Source organism: Bubalus kerabau, chromosome 6 (genome assembly GCF_029407905.1).
Source record: "Bubalus kerabau isolate K-KA32 ecotype Philippines breed swamp buffalo chromosome 6, PCC_UOA_SB_1v2, whole genome shotgun sequence".
In the NCBI taxonomy this organism is placed as follows: domain Eukaryota; kingdom Metazoa; phylum Chordata; class Mammalia; order Artiodactyla; family Bovidae; genus Bubalus; species Bubalus kerabau.
Genome location: NC_073629.1, coordinates 58,503,074 through 58,526,670, shown reverse-complemented (window position 1 = coordinate 58,526,670; position 23,597 = coordinate 58,503,074). Strand labels below are relative to the sequence as shown.

The following is a 23,597-nucleotide window of genomic DNA, read 5'->3' as shown; positions in this document are numbered from 1 at the left end:
CTGGGGAGAAAAGCTATGACAAAACTAGACAATACATTAAACAGCAGAGACATCACTTTGCCAACAAAGGTCCATACAGTCAAAACTATATGGTTTTTTTAGTAGTCATGTATGGATGTGAGAGTTGGACCATAAAGAAAGCAGAGTGCTGAAAAATTGATGCTTTTGAATTGTGGTGTTGGAGAAAGACTCTTGAGAGTCCCTTGGACTACAAGATCCAACCAGTCAATCCTAAAGAAAATCAGTCCTGAATATTCATTGGAAGGACTGATGCTGAAGCTCTAATACTTTGGCCACCCAATGCCAAGAGCTGACTCACTGGAAAAGACCCTAATGGTGGTAAAGATTGAAGGCAAAAGGAGAAGGGGGCACAGAAGATGAGATGGTTAGATAGCATCACCAACTCAGTGGACATGAATTTGAGCAAACTTCAGGAGATAAGGGCAGGAGAGCCTGGCTTGCTGCAGTCCATGGGGTCACAAACAGTTGGACACAACTTAGTGACTGAACAAGAACAATAAAATAAGAAGTTTAACACATATACATAAATCCTCTTTCCCTGTATTGCTCATTTTTTTAAACAACATTCTTCTTTTCTATTATGTCAGCGGGTGGTGTTATGCTTTTAAATAATTTGGTTCATATCATATGCTCCAAGAAGCTTCTCAAATAAAAACAGTAAGACATGTAAAACAGAACAGTAGTTCTATCACGTTTAAGAGTCCCAGCTAACAAAGATTGTCTACCATCTTGTTTTTAAGATCTCAAATATTAACTGACAATAAGGATTTTGATCCAATTGTGATACTGTAGAGAATGCAGCAGGGAAGAAAAGGAAGACATTAAGAACTATATTATCTCAATATCCAAAAGCATGAGTACACAAATGTTGACTAATATGTAAGTGATTATATGAGGTCTTTAAAAATAATTCTGATTAGTAAGTACCTAATACTAAGATCTTAAAATCAAAAGTAGTTTGGAATAAAACCACTTATCAAATGTCAAAAATCTAAGCCTAAGGAACAAATGAATTTTTCAATAAAACAATTTTAACACAGCCTGATCCTAAAATACACCAAATTCCTTAAAAAAACAGTTTTTTACTTTTCCAGGTCGAAAAACCAAAAACATTGTGTTACAAATATCAACTCTATCTGCAAACTGAATAAAAAGAATGTTTTATTTTGGGTGAAGTAAGTTTTCTGGGGAAATTTAAAACACCAATACAGTATACTAATGCATATATATGGAATTTAGAAAGATGGTAACAATAATCCTGTGTACGAGACAGCAAAAGAGACACTGATGTATAGAACAGTCTTATGGACTCTGTGGGAGAGCGAGAGGGTGGGAAGATTTGGGAGAATGGCATTGAAACATGTAAAATATCATGTATGAAACGAGTTGCCAGTCCAGGTTCGATGCATGATACTGGATGCTTGGGGCTGGTGCACTGGGACGACCCAGAGGGAGGGTTATGGGGAGGGAGGAGGGAGGAGGGTTCAGGATGGGGAACACATGTATACCTGTGGCGGATTCATTTTGATGTGTGGCAAAACTAATACAATTATGTAAAGTTTAAAAATAAAATAAAATTAATTAAAAAAAATAAATGAAATAACTTTAAACAGAAACATTGATTTAAAAATACCAATATGAGGCTAAATAATAAATAATTCAAACAACCAAAATAACATGTTATTTTAAAATGTATCCGTTTCAGTTGCATCATATAATATTTATACTATCTAGGAGAAGGTATCTCTTACTTGTAAGTCTATAATTTCATTAAAATAATACAGACATCACTAAGGAAGTTGGTTCACAACAACTTAATTCCATGGTTAGTGTTTACTCAGGGAAATAAGTGATTCTTTGGCAACCAATATGGGCACATGATTTATAACAATTATCTTCCCAAACTTAAGCTTAGCAATATTCTGACAATTTTGGACTGAACTTTTACTACTTCTCCATAAATTTCTGTGGTGTACACATATATGCCATGTTAATACATATACATTTTTATACTTTTTAAAATTACTCATATAAACATAGAGCTTTAGTATTCAGGATAAAAACCAATATAGTAATCCAAAGATCATATTTATAGTGACTTGGACTTGGGATTTGGAAGTTTTCTATGCCTACTATCTTTACTATTTTGACTATCAGAGTGTTTCATATTTTATAATACAGAAAGTTATGTAATTTATTTTTACCAGTTTCTGGTAATTTTGAGACTCCAAAACTATAACTGTAATATGTTACATAAAATTTAAGCAATTATCTAAAAACAGTTACTATTATTCTACAAATTATATGCTATAATAATTACTTGACACTGAACCATGTCCAACAGGCACATGAAAAGATGTTCAAAATGGCTAATTAACAGAGAAATGCAAATCAAAACTGCAGTGAGGTATCACCTAACACCAGTCAGAATGGCCATCATCAAAAAGTCCATAAACAATAAACGCTGGAGAGAGTGTGGAGAAAAGAAAACCTTCCGACACTGTTGTAAACTAGTGCAATCACTGTGGAGAACAGCATGGAAGTTCCTTTAAAAAACAAAGATACAGTTACCATATGAGCCAGCAACCCCTCTCCAGGACATATATTCAAAAAAGATGAAAACTCTAATTGAAAAAGATACATGCACTCCATAGCAGCACTATTTACAATAGCCAAGACATGGAAGTAACCTAAATGTCCACTGACAAGGTGAATGGATAAAGATGTGATATGTATGTATGTATGAATGTGTTTGTGTATATATATACACAAACACATACATGAATATAATGGAATACTACTCAATCATAAAAATTAAGTAATGCCATTTGAAGAAACATGGATGGACCTAGAGATTATCATATTAAGTAAAGTCAGACAGAAAAGACAAATATCATATGATATCACATATATGTGGAATCTAAAAGAATAATACAAATAAACTTATTTACAAAACAAGTACAGACTCAAAGACACAGAAAACAAACTAATTACTGAAGGAGGAAGGGATATAGGGAAGGAGGGATAAATTAGTAGTTTGGGATTAATAGACACACTGATTATTCAAATGATTTCATTCACTCAGTTGTGTCCAACTCTTTGTGACCCCATGGACTGTAGCCTACCAGGCTCCTCAGTCCATGGGATTTTCCAGGCAAGATTTTACTGGAGTGGGTTGCCATTTCCTTCTCCAGAAGGGATCTTGCCATTTCCTTCTCCATAAGGGATCTTCCCAACCCAGGGATCAAACCCAGGTCTCCCTCATTGTAGGCAGACGCTTTACCGTCTGAACTACCAGGGAAGCAGTGGATAGCATAGGGAACTATAGTGAATATCTTATAATAACCTACAATGGAAAAGAATCTGAAAAAGAATATAGATATATATGTATAACTGAATCATTTTGCTATATACCTGAAACTAACACTGTAAATCTACTATACTTCAATTTAAAAATTGAATCATATTCTATCATATTCTATGTGCAAAGACTGAGTAATTGTATCTATATAAAACTTGAGGAAACAAGCTCATTTACAACATAAGACTAATTAAATTAATTAGAAGGGAGTGGTGAGTACAATAAGGTACATCTTATTCATACTTAAGTAAATGAAAAAACATGGGATCAACATAGCTGTACCTTAATGAAGCATCAATCCACCCTTCTAAGTAGCTATGAAACCAGCAGAAAGTTGGAAGTAACAGTCTTTGACATATGCATAGCCAAAAATGTCTTAAATATAGATTCTTTTTAGATTCAGCATTTCCAGGTTTTTGTATTTTCTTTCACATGTATGCTTTCTGCCAGCTTTTTATGATGGTCTGGATCATTTAATTCTGCTTCTGTATTTGAATATCTACCTCACATATAACAAATAGCATACATAATTTAATAAATTACCAAGAGATAATGGCCATGTTTGTATTAAAATGGCTAATAGTTTCCACATCAAAGAGATTAGAAATGGCATCAAAAGATATTTTCCATTTACTGTTATTAAAATTGTCATAAGTAACCATTCTTCTCATGGAATTTTAATCATCTAAATTGAAATATGTGTCCCATGATACATAATACCCCATGCTAATATATATGCCCTTACTTAATGTCAAAGCTATTTGAAGATGATTTTACTTAAAGTAAACAGAACATGGTGGAGCATTTATGCATAGGATAATATTCTGCAACAGTCGCTGAGGTCAATCTTGGCATAATTTTACTTGTGGTTGTAACTGTATCTTAGTTTTAAGTACAGTGATTTCCTCATAAACATGGTCAAATCACTTTTTTGGTTAAAAAGAAAAAGCACACATGACACAGTAAAACACTAGACAGATTTTCTATAATAAATACCATTTAGGAAAAATGGGATACATATGTTTTTTGAATACAATTTTTCCAAAGATCTTATAAAGGCATATATTTTTAAAGCAATAAAACTTCAAAAAATTTGTAATGTAAAGAACAGCACAATTTTAAAAAAAGAGCCCAGTGATCACTCCACTCACTATTTTTCCACATTTTTCTTGAACTCCTCTTTTGAACTCAATAGCATATTGGATAATTTTATAATTCCCTATGGAGTAAGAAACCAGAAGTTATCTAAAACTTCCATGGACAATTTTACAGTTCATGCTTCCCTGGTGGCTCAGAGGTTAAAGCGTCTGCCTCCAATGTGGGAGACCTGGGTTCGATCCCTGGGTCGGGAAGATCCCCTGGAGAAGGAAATGGTAACCCACTCCAGTACTCTTGCCTGGAGAATCCCATGGACGGAGAAGCCTGGTAGGCTACAGTCCACAGGGTCGCAAAGAGTCGGACACGACTGAGCGACTTCACTTTCACTTTCACGTTCATGGAGTAGGAAAGTAAATAATACTCATACATTGTCAAGATAAAGTTTATATATATATATATATATATATATGACCAGCTAAATTAATAAAGATGGTAGCCACTTAAGTGATATAACATTGAGACTCTGAGAAAATATTTTCTCAGCAATATCTAAAATTCCACCATTAAAGATTACTTATTTTGCCTTAAACTATATTTAAAATATAATTATTATAGGTAAGGTAACTGTTTCAGCACTGCAGTCGTGTCCAACTCTGTGCGACCCCATAGACTGCAGCCCACCAGGCTCCCCCGTCCCTGGGATTCTCCAGGCAAGAACACTGGAGTGGGTTGCCATTTCCTTCTCCAATGCATGAAAGTGAAAAGTGAAAATGAAGTCGCTCAGTCGTGTCCGACTCTTAGCAACCCCATGGACTGCAGCCCACCAGCTCCTCTGTCCATGGGATTTTCCAAGCAAGAGTACTGGGGTGGGGCACCATTGCTTTCTTCAACTGGAAGTAATATAGTATCATAAATAAATTAATTAGTTCTTTTACTGACAGCATACTTTGCTAGGGAATGGATGGGAAAAAAATAAGACATAAAATGGAGAAGACAAGAATAAAGAAGATAAACTTCACCTAATACAAATTTTGAGGCAGCATATATCTTCATATTTAGATTAGAATTTTGACACATGAGAGGTATTTCTGTTGGAGTATGTGTATGAGGGATAAACTGTAAAGAAATAATATGCTTGCAGATAAAAAACAGTGATAATGGTGATGGTACAGCTTCTGCTGTTATAATTGTTATAAGATTAGCTTTAATGTTGAATGTAATTGCAAGAAAACAAAATGTTTGCTTACTTTTTATTTCTTAGTTTCATAAGTGTATCTTAATATATTAAACTCATTAAAGTGAAACTTTATCATATTTTGTCCCTAGATGGACAGTAGAAATATGTAAGTAGTAAGAAAAAGGCTGTTGGATTTATATTCAAAGGAGCTGGGTTCAATTCTTTATTTTCCTACTTATAACTATGTGATCCTGAGCAAGACTTTTAATATCACTGGCCTTGTTCTCCTCACCCATATAATGGTGACGCTGACCTATTCTAATCTATAAGAAATAATGCAAAGCTCAAAGAATAAAATACTTTAAAAGGATATGAATATTCTGGTAAGACTGCAATCCTTTAGCATTACAAGTAAGATTTTATTTTATTTTTTTTTTTTTTAAATTTTATTTTATTTTTAAACTTTACATAACTGTATTAGATTTGCCAAATATCAAAATGAATCCGCCACAGGTATACATGTGTTCCCCATCCTGAACCCTCCTCCCTCCTCCCTCCCCATTCCATCTCTCTGGGTTGTCCCAGTGCACCAGCCCCAAGCATCCAGTATCGTGCATCGAACCTGGACTGGCAACTCATTTCATACATGATATTTACATGTTTCAATGCCATTCTCCCAAATCTTCCCACCCTCTCCCTCTCCCACAGAGTCCATAAGACTGTTCTATACATCACTGTCTCTTTTGCTGTCTCGTACACAGGGTTATTGTTACCATCTTTCTAAATTCCATATATATGCGTTAGTATACTGTATTGGTGTTTTTCTTTCTGGCTTACTTCACTCTGTATAATAGGCTCCAGTTTCATCCACCTCATTAGAACTGATTCAAATGTATTCTTTTTAATGGCTGAATAATACTCCATTGTGTATATGTACCACAGCTTTCTTATCCATTCATCTGCTGATGGACATCTAGGTTGCTTCCATGTCCTGGCTATTATAAACAGTGCTGCGATGAACATTGGGGTACTCGTGTCTCTTTCCCTTCTGGTTTTCTCAGTGTGTATGCCCAGCAGTGGGATTGCTGGATCATAAGGCATGTCTATTTCCAGTTTTTTAAGGAATCTCCACACTGTTCTCCATAGTGGCTGCACTAGTTTGCATTCCCACCAACAGTGTAAGAGGGTTCCCTTTTCTCCACACCCTCTCCAGCATTTATTACTTGTAGACTTTTGGATTGCAGCCATTCTGACTGGCGTGAAATGGTACCTCATAGTGGTTTTGATTTGCATTTCTCTGATAATGAGTGATGTTGAGCATCTTTTCATGTGTTTGTTAGCCATCTTTATGTCTTCTTTGGAGAAATGTCTATTTAGTTCTTTGGCCCATTTTTTGATTGGGTCATTTATTTTTCTGGAGTTGAGCTGTAGGAGTTGCTTGTATATTCTCGAGATTAGTTGTTTGTCAGTTGCTTCATTTGCTATTGTCTTCTCCCATTCTGAAGGCTGTCTTTTCACCTTGCTAATAGTTTCCTTTGATGTGCAGAAGCTTTTAAGGTTAATTAGGTCCCATTTGTTTATTTTTGCTTTTATTTCCAATATTCTGGGAGGTGGGTCATAGAGGATCCTGCTGTGATGTATGTCAGAGAGTGTTTTGCCTATGTTCTCCTCTAGGAGTTTTATAGTTTCTGGTCTTACGTTTAGATCTTTAATCCATTTTGAGTTTATTTTTGTGTATGGTGTTAGAAAGTGTTCTAGTTTCATTCTTTTACAAGTGGTTGACCAGAGTTCCCAGCACCACTTGTTAAAGAGATTGTCTTTAATCCATTGTATATTCTTGCCTCCTTTGTCGAAGATAAGGTGTCCATATGTGCGTGGATTTATCTCTGGGCTTTCTATTTTGTTCCATTGATCTATATTTCTGTCTTTGTGCCAGTACCATACTGTCTTGATAACTGTGGCTTTGTAGTAGAGCCTGAAGTCAGGTAGGTTGATTCCTCCAGTTCCATTCTTCTTTCTCAAGATCGCTTTGGCTATTCGAGGTTTTTTGTTTTTCCATACAAATTGTGAAATTATTTGTTCTAGCTCTGTGAAGAATGCTGTTGGTAGCTTGATAGGGATTGCATTGAATCTATAGATTGCTTTGGGTAGTATACTCATTTTCACTACATTGATTCTTCCAATCCATGAACATGGTATATTTCTCCATCTGTTAGTGTCCTCTTTGATTTCTTTCACCAGTGTTTTATAGTTTTCTATATATAGGTCTTTAGATTCTTTAGGTAGATATATTCCTAAGTATTTTATTCTTTCCGTTGCAATGGTGAATGGAATTGTTTCCTTAATTTCTCTTTCTGTTTTCTCATTATTAGTGTATAGGAATGCAAGGGATTTCTGTGTGTTGATTTTATATCCTGCAACTTTACTATAGTCATTGATTAGTTCTAGTAATTTTCTGGTGGAGTCTTTAGGGTTTTCTATGTAGAGGATCATGTCATCTGCAAACAGTGAGAGCTTTACTTCTTCTTTTCCAATTTGGATTCCTTTTATTTCTTTTTCTGCTCTGATTGCTGTGGCCAAAACTTCCAAAACTATGTTGAATAGTAATGGTGAAAGTGGGCACCCTTGTCTTGTTCCTGACTTTAGAGGAAATGCTTTCAATTTTTCACCATTGAGGATAATGTTTGCTGTGGGTTTGTCATATATAGCTTTGATTATGTTGAGGTAGGTTCCTTCTATTCCTGCTTTCTGGAGAGTTTTGATCATAAATGGATGTTGAATTTTGTCAAAGGCTTTCTCTGCATCTATTGAGATAATCATATGGTTTTTATTTTTCAATTTGTTAATGTGGTGTATTACATTGATTGATTTGCGGATATTGAAGAATCCTTGCATCCCTGGGATAAAGCCCACTTGGTCATGGTGTATGATCTTTTTAATGTGTTGTTGGATTCTGATTGCTAGAATTTTGTTAAGGATTTTTGCATCTATGTTCATCAGTGATATTGGCCTGTAGTTTTCTTTTTTTGTGGGATCTTTGTCAGGTTTTGGTATTAGGGTGATGGTGGCCTCATAGAATGAGTTTGGAAGTTTACCATCCTCTGCAATTTTCTGGAAGAGTTTGAGCAGGATAGGTGTTAGCTCTTCTCTAAATTTTTGGTAGAATTCAGCTGTGAAGCCGTCTGGACCTGGGCTTTTGTTTGCTGGAAGATTTTTGATTACAGTTTCAATTTCCGTGCTTGTGATGGGTCTGTTAAGATTTTCTATTTCTTCCTGATCGAGTTTTGGAAAGTTGTACTTTTCTAAGAATTTGTCCATTTCTTCCACGTTGTCCATTTTATTGGCATATAATTGTTGATAGTAGTCTCTTATGATCCTTTGTATTTCTGTGTTGTCTGTTGTGATCTCTCCATTTTCATTTCTAATTTTATTGATTTGATTTTTCTCCCTTTGTTTCTTGATGAGTCTGGCTAATGGTTTGTCAATTTTATTTATCCTTTCAAAGAACCAGCTTTTGGTTTTGTTGATTTTTGCTATGGTCTCTTTTGTTTCTTTTGCATTTATTTCTGCTCTAATTTTTAAGATTTCTTTCCTTCTACTAACCCTGGGGTTCTTCATTTCTTCCTTTTCTAGTTGCTTTAGGTGTAGAGTTAGGTTGTTTATTTGACTTTTTTCTTGTTTCTTGAGGTGTGCCTGTATTGCTATGAACTTTCCCCTTAGGACTGCTTTTACCGTGTCCCACAGGTTTTGGGTTGTTGTGTTTTCATTTTCATTCGTTTCTATGCAAATTTTGATTTCTTTTTTGATTTCTTCTGTGATTTGTTGGTTATTCAGCAGCGTGTTGTTCAGCCTCCATATGTTGGATTTTTTAATAGTTTTTCTCCTGTAATTGAGATCTAATCTTACTGCATTGTGGTCAGAAAAGATGCTTGGAATGATTTCTATTTTTTTGAATTTACCAAGGCTAGCTTTATGGCCCAGGATGTGATCTATCCTGGAGAAGGTTCCATGTGCACTTGAGAAGAAGGTGAAATTCATTGTTTTGGGATGAAATGTCCTATAGATATCAATTAGGTCTAACTGGTCTATTGTATCGTTTAAAGTTTGTGTTTCCTTGTTAATTTTCTGTTTAGTTGATCTATCCATAGGTGTGAGTGGGGTATTAAAGTCTCCCACTATTATTGTGTTATTGTTAATTTCTTCTTTCATACTTGTTAGCATTTGTCTTACATACTGCGGTGCTCCCGTGTTGGGTGCATATATATTTATAATTGTTATATCTTCTTCTTGGATTGATCCTTTGATCATTATGTAGTGACCATCTTTGTCTCTTTTCACAGTCTTTGTTTTAAAGTCTATTTTATCTGATATGAGTATTGCTACTCCTGCTTTCTTTTGGTCCCTATTCGCATGGAAAATCTTTTTCCAGCCCTTCACTTTCAGTCTGTATGTGTCCCCTGTTTTGAGGTGGGTCTCTTGTAGACAACATATGCAGGGGTCTTGTTTTTGTATCCATTCAGCCAGTCTTTGTCTTTTGGTTGGGGCATTCAACCCATTTACGTTTAAGGTAATTACTGATAAGTATGACCCCGTTGCCATTTACTTTATTGTTTTGGGTTCGAATTTATACACAATTTTTGTGTTTCCTGTCTAGAGAATATCCTTTAGTATTTGTTGGAGAGCTGGTTTGGTGGTGCAGAATTCTCTCAGCTTTTGCTTGTCTGAAAAGCTTTTGATTTCTCCTTCATACTTGAATGAGATCCTTGCTGGGTACAATAATCTGGGCTGTAGATTATTTTCTTTCATCATTTTAAGTATGTCTTGCCATTCCCTCCTGGCTTGAAGAGTTTCTATTGAAAGATCAGCTGTTATCCTTATGGGAATTCCCTTGTGTGTTATTTGTTGTTTTTCCCTTGCTGCTTTTAATATTTGTTCTTTGTGTTTGATCTTTGTTAATTTGATTACTATGTGTCTTGGGGTGTTTCGCCTTGGGTTTATCCTATTTGGGACTCTCTGGGTTTCTTGGACTTGGGTGATTATTTCCTTCCCCATTTTAGGGAAGTTTTCAACTATTATCTCCTCAAGTATTTTCTCATGGTCTTTCTTTTTGTCTTATTCTTCTGGGACCCCTATGATTCGAATGTTGTAGCGTTTAATCTTGTCCTGGAGGTCTCTGAGATTGTCCTCATTTCTTTTAATTCGTTTTTCTTTTATCCTCTCTGATTCATTTATTTCTACCATTCTATCTTCTAATTCACTAATCCTATCTTCTGCCTCTGTTATTCTACTATTTGTTGCCTCCAGAGTGTTTTTAATTTCACTTATTGCATTATTCATTATATATTGACTCTTTTTTATTTCTTCTAAGTCCTTGTTAAACCTTTCTTGCATCTTCTCAATCCTTGCCTCCAGGCTATTTATCTGTGATTCCATTTTAATTTCAAGATTTTGGATCAATTTCACTATCATTATTCGGAATTCTTTATCAGGTAGATTCCCTATCTCTTCCTCTTTGGTTTGGTTTGGTGGGCATTTATCCTGTTCCTTTATCTGCTGGCTATTCCTCTGTCTCTTCATCTTGTTTAAATTGCTGAGTTTGGGGTGTCTTTTCTGTATTCTGGCAGTTTGTGGAGTTCTCTTTATTGTGGCGTTTCCTCGCTGTGTGTGGGTTTGTACAGGTGGCTTGTCAAGGTTTCCTGGTTAGGGAAGCTTGTGTCGATGTTCTGGTGGATGGAGCTGTATTTCTTCTCTCTGGAGTGTAATGAAATGTCCAGTAATGAGTTATGAGATGTCTATGGTTTTGGGGTGACTTTGGGCAGCCTGTATCTTGAAGCTCAGGGCTGTGTTCCTTTGTTGCTGGAGAATTTGCTTGTTATGTCTTTCCCTGGAACTTGTTGGCCCTTGTGTGGTGCTTGGTTTCAGTGTCGGTATGGAGGCGTTTGATGAGCTCCTGTCAATTAATGTTCCTTGGAGTCAGGAGTTCCCTGGAGTCAGGGATTGGACTTAAGCCTCCTACTTCCAGTTATGGGTCTTAATTTTACAGTAGTTTCAAAACTTCTCCTTCTATACAGCACCACTGATAAAACATCTACGTTAAAGATGAAAAATTTCTCTACTGTGAGGGTCACTCAGAGAGGTTCACAGCGTTACATGGAGAAGAGAAGAGGGAGGAGGGAGTTAGAGGTGACCCAAATGAGATGAGGTGGAATCAATAGTGGAGAGAGTGGGCTAGCCAGTAGTCACTTCCTTATGTGCACTCCACAACTGGACCGCTCAGAGATGTTCACAGAGTTATACAGGGAAGAGAAGAAGGAGGCAGGAGACAGAGGTGGCCAGAAGGATAAAAGGGGGAAATGAAAAGGAGGGAGACAGATCCAGCCAGTAATCAGTTCCTTAAGTGTTCTCCACCGTCTGGAACACACAGAAATTCACAGAGTTGGGTAGAGTAGAGAGGGGTTAGGGAGGAGATACAGGTGACCTGGTGGAGAAAATGGAGAGTCCAAAGGGAGAGAGAGCAGTCAAGCCAGTAATCTCGTACACTAGTGAAAAATGGGTCCTGAAGATTGGGTTCTTAAAGGTACAAAATTGGTAACAAATACATAAAAACAAAAATTAGAAATTATAGTAGAGTTTGGAATTTCAAAAATGCGATGTTAATGAAAAGGAGAAGGAAAAGAAAGAGAGAAAAAACGAACAAAGAAAAACAAACAAGGTCGTGAAAGTAATAAAGAAACTACAGGTACAAAATTGATAACTAATACCAAACAGCAAAAATTAAAAATCCAGAGTAGAGTTTGGAATTTCAGAAATACAACGTTAAAAAAAAAAAAAAAAAAAAAAAAAAAAAAGAAGAAGAAGAAAAATAAAGAGAGAAACCAAACAAACCAACAAAAACAATGTCGCAAAAATTATAAAGAAAATACAGGTACAAAATTGATATCAAATACCAAAAAGCATAAATTAAAAATCTTGAGTAGAGTTTGGAATTGCAGATATACGATGTTATATAAAAGAAGAAGAGAAAGAAACAGAGGAAAAAAAAAAAAGTCACAGCAATTATGAAAAAAACTATAGGTACAAAATTGATAACATATATCAAAAGGCTAAAATTAAAAATCTAGAGTAGAGTTTGGAATTTCAAAAATGCAATGTTAAAGAAAAGAAGAAAAAGAAAAAAAAAAAGAAAAAAAAAAGAAAAACAAAAAAAAACCACGGTCAAAAAATTATAAAATATATATATGAAGTTTGCTGAAGAAGAAAAAAAAAAAATAGGGTCTTTTTTTTTTTTTTTGCAAAGTAATAGTTATAAAAGTGAAAATTAAAGGACAATAGAGGACTTAAAAAAAATTTTTTTTTTAATTAAAAAAAAAGAAAGAAAGAAAGATTGATCGTAAAAATAGTAAAAATATATCTAGGTCTTTCTCTGGTTTTGTTGTGAGTATTGTGGGTTCAGTTCATTTTTGGCAGTTCCTTAGTCCGACTTATATTTCTCAAGATCCATAGGCCCCTTCCTATGTAATCCGTAGTAACCACAGGGTTTTAATCTATGGCCTGTAGCTTCCAAGGCGTTTCCCTCTGTTAGAGCTTCTTCTGTTTGCTGGTCTCTTCAGTGTCTGGTTCCCGCCCTGACACAAAGGGGACGGTGGAGGACCCTATTTTTTTTTTTTTTTTTTTTTTTTTAATTTAGGCTCACTTGTTCAGCCGCGCTGTGGGGAGGGAGGGAGGGATGCTGCAAACAGATAACACTGGCGTGCGCTCGAAGTGCCTCGGCCACACTGGGTCTGCCCCCGCTCACGGCGCGTGTAACCTCCCTGCCCACACTGCTTGGGCTCTAGGTTGTTCCGCCGGGAACAATCAGAGGCCGGCCCTGGACTGAGCTCCCAGGTCCAAGCCGCTCAGGTTCAGGCACTCGGGTAGTCCTCAGAGGCGCAGACTCGGTTGGGCCTGCGTTTTGTGTTCTTCCCAGGTCGAGCAGCTCAGGCGATGAGGTGCTTGGCGGGCGCCAATGCTGCGACTTATCGCCTCCCCGCCACTCGGTTATCTGGGTGTAAAACCGGCGCACCTTCTCAGGCAAATGTTGACCGTCCAGACCCCCAAGAAGTTTTAGTTAGCAAAGAAGCCTGCTTACAGTTTTATAGATAGTGTCTCTCTGGGGCTGCGATTGCCCCCTTCCGGCTCTGGTTGCCTGTCACCGGAGGGGGAGGTCTGCAGCCGGCTATCTCTGTTCAGTCCTTTGTTCTGTGCGCGGGCCTGGCGGTGTCTTAGGTTAGGGCTGGCTTTTCGCGTGGTAGATATCCCACAGTCTGGTTTGCTAGCCCAAATTATTTCGCTCAGATAGCGCTCAGGACATTCGGCCCGATTCTTACTCTAAGGGACACAGCCTGTGCCGCACTTCCCTGCCCAGCCCCCGCTTGCTAATGCCGTGTGCAGGCGTCTGCGCTGCTTCTCCGCTGGGGGAGTTCCCGTAGGGCTCACAATCCGCGATTTTTAATTGTTTATTTTTTTTTTTTTCCCCTCCCTTTTATGTTGCCCTCTGTGCTTCCAAAGCTCGGCACAGATTCGGCAGTGAGAGGGTTTCCTGGTGTTTGGAAACTTCTCTCTTTTTAAGACTCCCTTCCCGGGACGGAACTCCGTCCCTCCCTCTTTTGTCTCTTTTTTTGTCTTTTATATTTTTTCCTACCTCCTTTCGAAGAGTTGGGCTGCTTTTCTGGGTGCCTGATGTCCTCTGCCGGCATTCGGAAGTTGTTTTGTGGAATTTACTCGATGTTTAAATGCTCTTTTGATGAATTTGTGGGGGAGAAAGTGTTCTCCCCGTCCTACTCCTCCGCCATCTTGGCTCCTCCTCCACAAGTAAGATTTTAATTACTAGGTTGGCCAAAAGGTTTGTTTGATTTTTTCCATAACAGCATAGAGAAAAACCTGAATGAACTTTTGGGCCAACACAATAACTACATCAAAATTTTAGAAAAGGTGTTATGAAAGACAATTTTCTTCCTCATAGAGTAGAGAGCACAGTGTAGCACACAATGTCTTATCCTAATAAATATCTGAATTGTAATAAAAACAGCACAAGTGAAAAGTGGGTGGCTAATTAGCTATCTGGACTTCCCTCGTGGCTCAGATGGTAAAGAATGTGTCTGCAATGCAGGAGACCCGGGTTCAGTATCTGGGTTGGGAAGATTCCATGGAGAAGGGAATGGCAACCCACTCCAGTAGCCTTGCCTGGAGAATCCCATGTACAGAGAAGTGTGGCAGGATCCATGTGGTAGCAAGGAATCGGACACAACTGAGTCACTAACACCGTGTACAAATTAGCTATACCAACACAGCCAGGATAACCCAAGAACACTTTTCTGAACCACAACTTTCTCACTTGTTAAATATAGGGGTATTAGATAATGTCACAATTTTTAACCATCTCTCAAATTATATTATCAGGCAAAATTCACTTGATTTTTTAAAAAATTTAAATACAAGGGTTCAGGATGGGGAACACATGTATACCTGTGGCGGATTCATTTTGATATTTGGCAAAACTAATACAATTATGTAAAGTTTAAAAAAAAAAAAAAAAAGGACGTAGTTTCTGAGCTAGCATCTCAAATGGGCATTTTAAAAAGCCCTAAAGAAGAAGGGTGAGTAATGCTGTTATTAATGTGTAAAATTGTCCATGTATTTACTGTAACATTTTAATTACAGGACCTTCTCATAAGGCTTCCCTCCTAGCTCAGTTGGTAAAGAATCCATCTGCAATGCAGGAGTCTGCCTGCAATGCAGGAGACTTGGGTTCAACTCCTGAGCCCAGAAGATTCCCTGGAAAAGGAAATGGCAACCCACTCCAGAATTCCTGCCTGGAAAACTCCATAGACAGAAGAGTTTGGCAGGCTACAGCCCATGGGGTCTCAAGAGTCAGACATGACTTAGTGACTAAACCACCACCGTAAGGATAAAGGTCTCTTCCACTGGTATACTAAATGGGTTGCTGCTGCTAAGTCACTTCAGTCATGTCCGACTCTGTGCGACCCCACAGACGGCAGCCCACCAGGCTCCCCCGTCCCTGGGATTCTCCAGGCAAGAACACTGGAGTGGGTTGCCATTTCCTTCTCCAATGCATGAAAATGAAAAGGGAAAGTGAAGTTGCTCAGTCGTGTCTGACTCTTAGCAACCCCATGGACTGCAGCCCACCAGGGTCCTCCATCCATGGGATTTTCCAGGCAAGAGTACTGGAGTGGGGTGCCATTGTCTTCTCTGATTAAATGGGTTAGAAGTGTTAAATTCCAAGTTACTTTTTAATCTAAACACTTCTTCATATTCTCAGGTATTATTAGGTAGGCTGTTAAAGTGGCAAAATTTAAACTCTGTTGAATGAGATGGGTTGTGGATGACAAGAACAACTAGCTTAACAGGTGAGAAACATACATACAATTAGATTATATTCCTCTAAACCAAACCTCATAAAACAAGAATCTAATTACCTGTCTTCCCTTAAGACCCCTCTTTCCACGGATCCCAGGAACACCCTAGAATGTAAAAAAGTCAAAAGTAAATACTTATTCCCTTTTTTGATTGGGTTGTTTCTTTTTACATTGAGCTGCATAATATTTTATATATTATTAACTCCTTGTCAGTCATGTCATTTGAAAATATTATCTCCCATTCAATAGGTTGTCTTTTCTATTTGTTGATGGTTTCCTATGCTATACAAAAGCTTGTACATTGAATTAAGTCCCATTCATTTATTTTTGCTTTAATTTCTTTTGCCTTAGGAGATAGATCCCCCAAAATACTGCTGTGATTTATGACAAAGAGTGTTCTACTTATGTACCCATCTAAGAGTTTTACAGTTTCAGGTTTTACATTTAGGTCTTTAATCCATTTTGAGTTTATTTTTGTGAATGGTGTAAGGAAATGTTCTAATTTCATGCTTTTACATGTAGCTGCCCAGTTTTCCCAGCATCCAAAGACATACAGTTAGCAAGAAGCACATGAAGAGATGCTATATGCTGCTAATTATTAGAGAAATGCAAATCAAAACTACATGAGATATCATCTCACATCTGTCAGAATGGCCATCAAAGTTGGTACAAAAAGAACACAAACAAACGTTGGTGAGGACATGGAAGAAAGGGAACCCTTCTACACTGTTGGTGGGAATATAAATTGATACAGCCACTATGCAAAATAGTAATGCAGTTTCTCAAAAAACTAAAAACAGAACTACATATGATTTAGCACTTTGTGAATCACTAACCTGGGAAACAGTAATTTGAAAAGACACCTTCATACCAGCACTATTTACAATAGCCAAGACATGGAAGCAACCCTAGGGTCCATCAATAGATGAATGGATAAATATATCTGTGTGTATATATGTATAAACACACATATATTATGTGTGTATATGTGTATGTGTGTGTGTAATATTACAGAGCCATAAAAATTAAATTCTGACATCTGCAGCGGTGGATGGATTTAGACAATATTATGATTAGTAAAATAAGTCAGAGAAAGATGAATACAGTGTAATATTCCACTTATATGTGGAATCTAAAAAATAAAACACACAAATATATATAGCCAAACAGAAATAGACTCACAGATACAGAAAACAAACTAGTGGTTATTCATGGAGAGAGGGAAGTGGGGAGGGACAAGATAGGGGTATGGGATTGAGAGATAAAAATTAGTATGTATAAAATACCTAAGCAATAGGGAATATACTCTATGGCACAGGGAAGTATAGCTATTTTTTTGTAATAACTTTTAATGGAGCATCCAGTTCAGTTCAGTTCAATCGCTCAGTTGTGTCCGACTCTTTGCGACCCCATGAATTGCAGCACGCCAGGCCTCCCTGTCTATCACCAACTCCCGGAGTTCACTCAGACCCACGTCCATCGAGTCAGTGATGCCATCAAGCTATCTCATCCTCTCTCGTCCCCTTCTCCTCCTGCCCCCAATCCCTCCCAGCATTAGAGTCTTTTCCAATGAGTCAACTCTTCGCATGAGGTGGCCAAAGTACTGGAGCTTCAGCTTTAGCATCATTCCTTCCAAAGAAATCCCAGGGCTGATCTCCTTCAGAATGGACTGGTTGGATCTCCTTGCAGTCCAAGGGACTCTCAAGAGTCTTCTCCAACACCACAGTTCAAAAGCATCAATTCTTAGGCGTTCAGCTTTCTTCACAGTCCAACTTTCACATCCATACACAACCACTGGAAAAACCATAGCCTTGACTAGACGGACCTTTGTTGGCAAAGTAATGTCTCTGCTTTTCAATATGCTATCTAGGTTGGTCATAACTTTCCTTCCAAGGAGTAAGTGTCTTTTAATTTCATGGCTGCAGTTACCATCTGCAGTGATTTTGGAGCCCCCCAAAATAAAGTCTGACACTGTTTTCCCATCTATTTGCCATGAAGTGATGGGACCAGATGCCATGATCTTCATTTTCTGAATGTTGAGTTTTAAGCCAACTTTTTCACTCTCCACTTTAACTTTCATCAAGAGGCTTTTTAGTTCCTCTTCACTTTCTGCCATAGGGGTGGTGTCATCTGCACAGTCCATCAAAATATTGAACCAAGATGCTGTGTACCTAAAATATTGTAAATCAGCTATACTTCAAAAAAGTAAATATTTATCAAATCAATGAGTTATTTTTTTCAAACATTAATTTATGGAATATGACAAAGAGAAAAATACATTATATTTTAAACTGCAGTGATATTTATAAGAGTGTCATTATACTAATTTAAGTGGCCCCTTTTCTTCTTCGTAACAAAATCCTGATTTTAGTCAGAAATCCATTCCATTTGTATTTCCAAATGGGATCCTGCCATTCCTCTGGTGATAATTATTTGTCCAGAGGTAGTATGCAAAAAATGACCTGCCTCTTGAGAAACCTATATGCAGGTCAGGAAGCAACAGTTAGAACTGGACATGGAATAACAGACTGGTTCCAAATAGGAAAAGGAGTACGTCAAGGCTGTATATTGTCACCCTGCTTATATAACTTCTATGCAGAGTACATCATGAGAAATGCTGGGCTGGAAGAAGCACAAGCTGGAATCAAGATTGCTGGGAGAAATATCAATCACCTCAGATATGCAGATGACACCACCCTTATGGCAGAAAGTGAAGAGGAACTCAAAAGCCTCTTGATGAAAGTGAAAGTGGAGAGTGAAAAAGTTGGCCTAAAGCTCAACATTCAGAAAATGAAGATCATGGCATCCACTTCATGAGAAATAGATGGGGAAAGAGTGGAAACTGTCAGACTTTATTTTTCTGGGCTCCAAAATCACTGCAGATGGTGACTGCAGACATGAAATTAAAAGACTCTTACTCCTTGGAAGGAGAGTTATGACCAATCTAGGTAGCATATTCAAAAGCAGAGACATTACTTTGCCAACAAAGGTCCGTCTAGTCAAGGCTATGTTTTTTCCGGTGGTCATGTATGGATGTGAGAGTTGGACTCTGAAGAAGGCTGAGTACCGAAGAATTGATGCTTTTGAATTGTGGTGTTGGAGAAGACTCTTGAGAGTCCCTTGGACTGCAAGGAGATCCAACCAGTCCCTTCTGAAGGAGATCAGCCCTGGGATTTCTTTGGAAGGAACGATGCTGAGGCTGAAACTCCAGTACTTTGGCCACCTCATGCGAAGAGTTGACTCATTGGAAAAGACTCTGATGCTGGGAGGGATTGGGGGCAGGAGAAGGGGATGACAGAGGATGAGATGGCTGGATGGCATTACCGACTCGATGGACGTGAGTTTGAGTGAACTCCGGGAGTTGGTGATGGACAGGGAGGCCTGGCGTGCTGCAATTCATGGGGTCACAAAGAGTCGGACACGACTGAGCAACTGAACTGAACTGAGTATGCAACCAAAGTTGGTACAATCAAACAGAAGTCTTATTTTCTATACCCAGCAGACAATTACCACCTGTCTCCCTATTTCTCTGGCTGAACATAAACAAAGGCATATTTAGCCCTTGCATTGGGAATCTTGCAATCATATGAGAACTAAGTCTTATGATAAAGCCAACATTGGTTAAGGCAAAGTGGAGAAAATGATGATCTCACTGTGCTCACAGGATCACACTGTGCCTGGATTCCACCTAACCTGTGTGTTTCTGGTCATAAGAAGTACTGGCAGGACACAGTACTCAAGTACTCAGGTTTTACAGCCAGAATATCTATGTTTAAATCCTCATTCTATTATCTGTGTGTAGTCTTAGGTAAATCTCTCTGTATGCCTCACTTTCTTCATCCATAGTGAGAATTATAGCTACAAGGGGCTTCCCTTGTAGCTCATTCGGTAAAGAATTTGCCTGCAGTGCAGGAGACCTGGTTTCGATCCCTGGGTTGGGAAGATCCCCTGGAGAAGGAAATGGCAACCCACTCCAGTATCCTTTGCCTGGAAAATCTCATGGACACAGGAGCCTCGTGGGCTGCAGTCCATGGGGTCTCAAAGAGTCAGGCACAACTTAGCGACTAACACTTAACACTTATAGTGAGAATTATAATACTATGTCACTGGGTATTGCAAGATTAAATGAATTAATATGAAGTATTTACATAGTGACTTGCATATATATAACCATTACAATAAATCATTTGCTTTTATCATTGTTTATTTTTTTTTTAACTTTACAATATTGTATTGGTTTTACCATATATCAACATGAATCCGCCACAGGTATACATGTGTTCCCCATCCTGAACCCTCCTCCCTCCTCCCTCCCCGTACCATCCCTCTGGTGTTTATTTAAAATCTCCTCATTTTGAAGCCAGTTTGAAATGAAATTTTTTGTCACTTGTAATCTAAAGCATACTTATTGATATAATCCCTTGAGACATAATCACTTTTATAAGTCCTTGAGACTAAGAAATCTGTCAGAAGTATGTAGCTTGGGATTTTTGTATATGCAGATAAGTTAACAGATATCAATGGTTGAAGTAATCCATTTACTTTCAACTGAACAGTGGTTGACAAAAATATTCATGTAATATCTTTACTGAAAAAAGAGTTCAAAGGTGAGCAATAGGACATTGTGCCTATTGATGGTCAGTGTCACTGGGATCCTTAAATCCAAGATGATGACATTTTGCAAGAACATATAACTTTGGTTTATTTGTTGCATCAATTACTAGAAATACGTTCATGCCAACAGGTCTGGAAAGGACTGTATCATAAGCAGCAGAGTTATTAACAATGTAAACTGTATACAGTAAGTCCCCTTCATATGAACCTTCAAGTTGCAAACTTTCAAAGATGTGAATGTGCATCTGGTTCCAGCAAGGAACCAAAGCCTATGCCATCAACATCAGTCATGAGAGAAACTACAGCTTGCCCTCCGTCTCATATTGCTGATAATCCTTCAGCTCTACCATTTCCCCCCTCGTCTCCCTCCTTCAGTCAGTAATTCTTCTTGCCTGCTCACTCTACGCCAGTCTTTATAGACCAGCTGTTGTACTGGATGACTGTATTTTTCAAGGTACAGTACTGTAAGATTAAAACTCTTTTATTTTGTGTTTGTTTTAATGTATTATTTGTGTGAAAAGTATTATAAACCTATTACAGTGCAGTACTATACAGCTGATTGTGTTAGCTGGGTACCTAGGCTAACTCTGTTGGTTTACAAACAAAGTGTATTTACAGAACAGCACGCTTTTCTAGGTAGGGTACTAACTGTGTACTCCTTTGGATCAAAAAGAAGCAGTTCAATTCTTTGCATGATAGAATGAAAACATCATCTAATTTTTCTTAAAGTTGGTTTGTTTCACTCTGTAAGATTACCTGTCTGACATCTGGGTTTATCAGCACTGTTATACTTTACCCTAAGTATACCACATTAGAAATAATATTTGAAGGAAACAGACTTACTCTTTCTCCTTCAGGTCCCAGTTGTCCTACTTCTCCAGGAGAGCCAATGAAACCCTTAAAGAAATCAATCTTTGCATTATCTCATTTAAATAGTCACCATTAAGTATATAATTCTAAATAGAGATACTTAAAATTTATTCATAGTAATATGAACAATAAGGCTTAACAGTATAATAACCTTGTTGCTTTTTTTCCTAAAAGTTACAGATCCATCTTTTCATTTAAAAAAAGTTGGAAATATAATTTAGACAAATATAATTTAGGCTCATAAAAATCAACAAGCCCAAGTTCTTTTCTACACTGAATATTACAAAGGGCAGAAAATACAGATACAATTAACTAAAATGTAAGGCAGAAAGGAGGTATCCAAGAATAAGAGAGATATGGAGGAGGGAGAGATTTATTCCAATGTGGCAAGAGGTAAAGACAATCGAAGATTTCAAAGAAGACTGGCACTTGAGATAGGCCTACAGAGTAGGTAAAATATTGATAAGCAGATAATGGAGCAAGAACACTTCAGGCAGAACCACAGTAAGCAGAAACAAGAAACAAGAGAGAACTACAGGAGTGCTTGTAAATGGTTAACTGAGTAACCATGGGTTACTCAGTTAGCAATGGTTAACTGAGTAACCATGGGTTACTCAGTTAGCAATGGTTAACTGAGTAAGGTGCTCGGGAGAAAAGCAGACCCACACTGCCTTCATGGAGGTTCCCGCTGGTCTGAGAAACAAGGGATGCATCTGAGTACCAATGCAAGCTACTTTGTACCACCACACCTTAGTTACATCTCACCTGTGGCAAATAATAACCTGTTTCATCAATTTAATGAATAAAGTGTATGGTAGTTTAGAGAATAGATTAAGGAAAGCCTTAAATTTCAGGCTAAGAATTTTAGACTTTACATTTTAGATAGCTGGAAATTACCGGGCTTTGAGGGAGTATGGTAATGACCTGATGTTAAGCTGTTTCTCTAAAATATTAAGCTGTTGACAAAATACAGAATATACCCCAGACAGGAAATACTGAATGTAGGAAATCTTGTTAGAATACTGCTGCAATGGTCCATATATGAAAGAACATGAATCTGGATCACTGATGCACAAAACATCATTTTAGTGCCCTCTGTGTGCCAGGAATTGGGATTATAAAAATGAATATGAAAATCAGTGTCCTCAAGAGGCTGATAGTTTATTAGGAAGAAGGCATACAAATAACTGTTATATCATAAGATAATTGTTACATGATTATGTGACAGGTGATAAGATAAACACAATACACAACAGAAACTTTGGCAGAATGACCAATACTGCCTAGAGGGAAGGGTTAGGAAAGCTTTACAGAGGAGGCAACTTTTGAGCTGAGTCTTGAAGGAAAGGAAAGGCATTCCATGCAGGGTGAAAAATAGCTGGGTATTACCATGGTAGGATGAAGACTTTTCTCTGACAAGGAAAAACACCTTTATGAACAAGCAATAAATACAGGAAAAGATAATTGGTTTCCTTCTACTTCACTTTAATGATAATATATCTATAATTTATTTGCTTAAAAGTCAAGCATCTGGAGGATGGAGAAACTTTCTTTAAAAATGAAGCATCCAAAAGTATTTATGATTACCAAAACATTTAGGATTATGATGGCAAGCTATATGTATATCAGAATCATCAGCTACAGATGGCCTCAAGTTAAAAAAAAAAAAAAAAACAGTTAACTTTTGCTTTAACATACACAACTGAAATTTTGTTTATAAATAAAAAGAACAAACACCCTAACTGATGTACATTTATCTAAAAACTCTGCTGAAAACTCAGGAGCTGAAAAGTCAGACCTCTACTCAACACAGTCTGCACAGAACCAGCACAACATTTTAGAAATAAAGATTTTAAAGGGAACAATGCTATGCATAATTATGTAGGTGTTTCAGAAAAGTTTCTTGATAATTATTATGATAATTATAACAGAAATAAAATGTCAGCAGCATCCAACAAAGAAATCATATGGGCTTGTCATCATTCTAAAAACACTATCACTAAACTGGAGTTTAGGGTGTAAAGAAACAAGGAGCATAAAA

At 37.5% G+C, this 23,597-nt stretch overlaps 1 protein-coding gene across 1 annotated transcript in view; it reads right to left on the bottom strand.

The window, feature by feature from the left end:
• The window catches only part of COL24A1 (collagen type XXIV alpha 1 chain), a 404,934-nt gene that overhangs the window by 276,697 nt on the left and 104,640 nt on the right, over positions 1-23,597 (bottom strand). Inside the window, exons 12-13 of the mRNA XM_055587104.1 lie at positions 21,530-21,583; positions 16,133-16,177 (exon numbers count right to left, since the gene is read on the bottom strand). Of these exons, the coding sequence (XP_055443079.1) occupies positions 16,133-16,177; positions 21,530-21,583 (99 nt within the window). The remainder of the gene's footprint in view (positions 1-16,132; positions 16,178-21,529; positions 21,584-23,597) is intronic.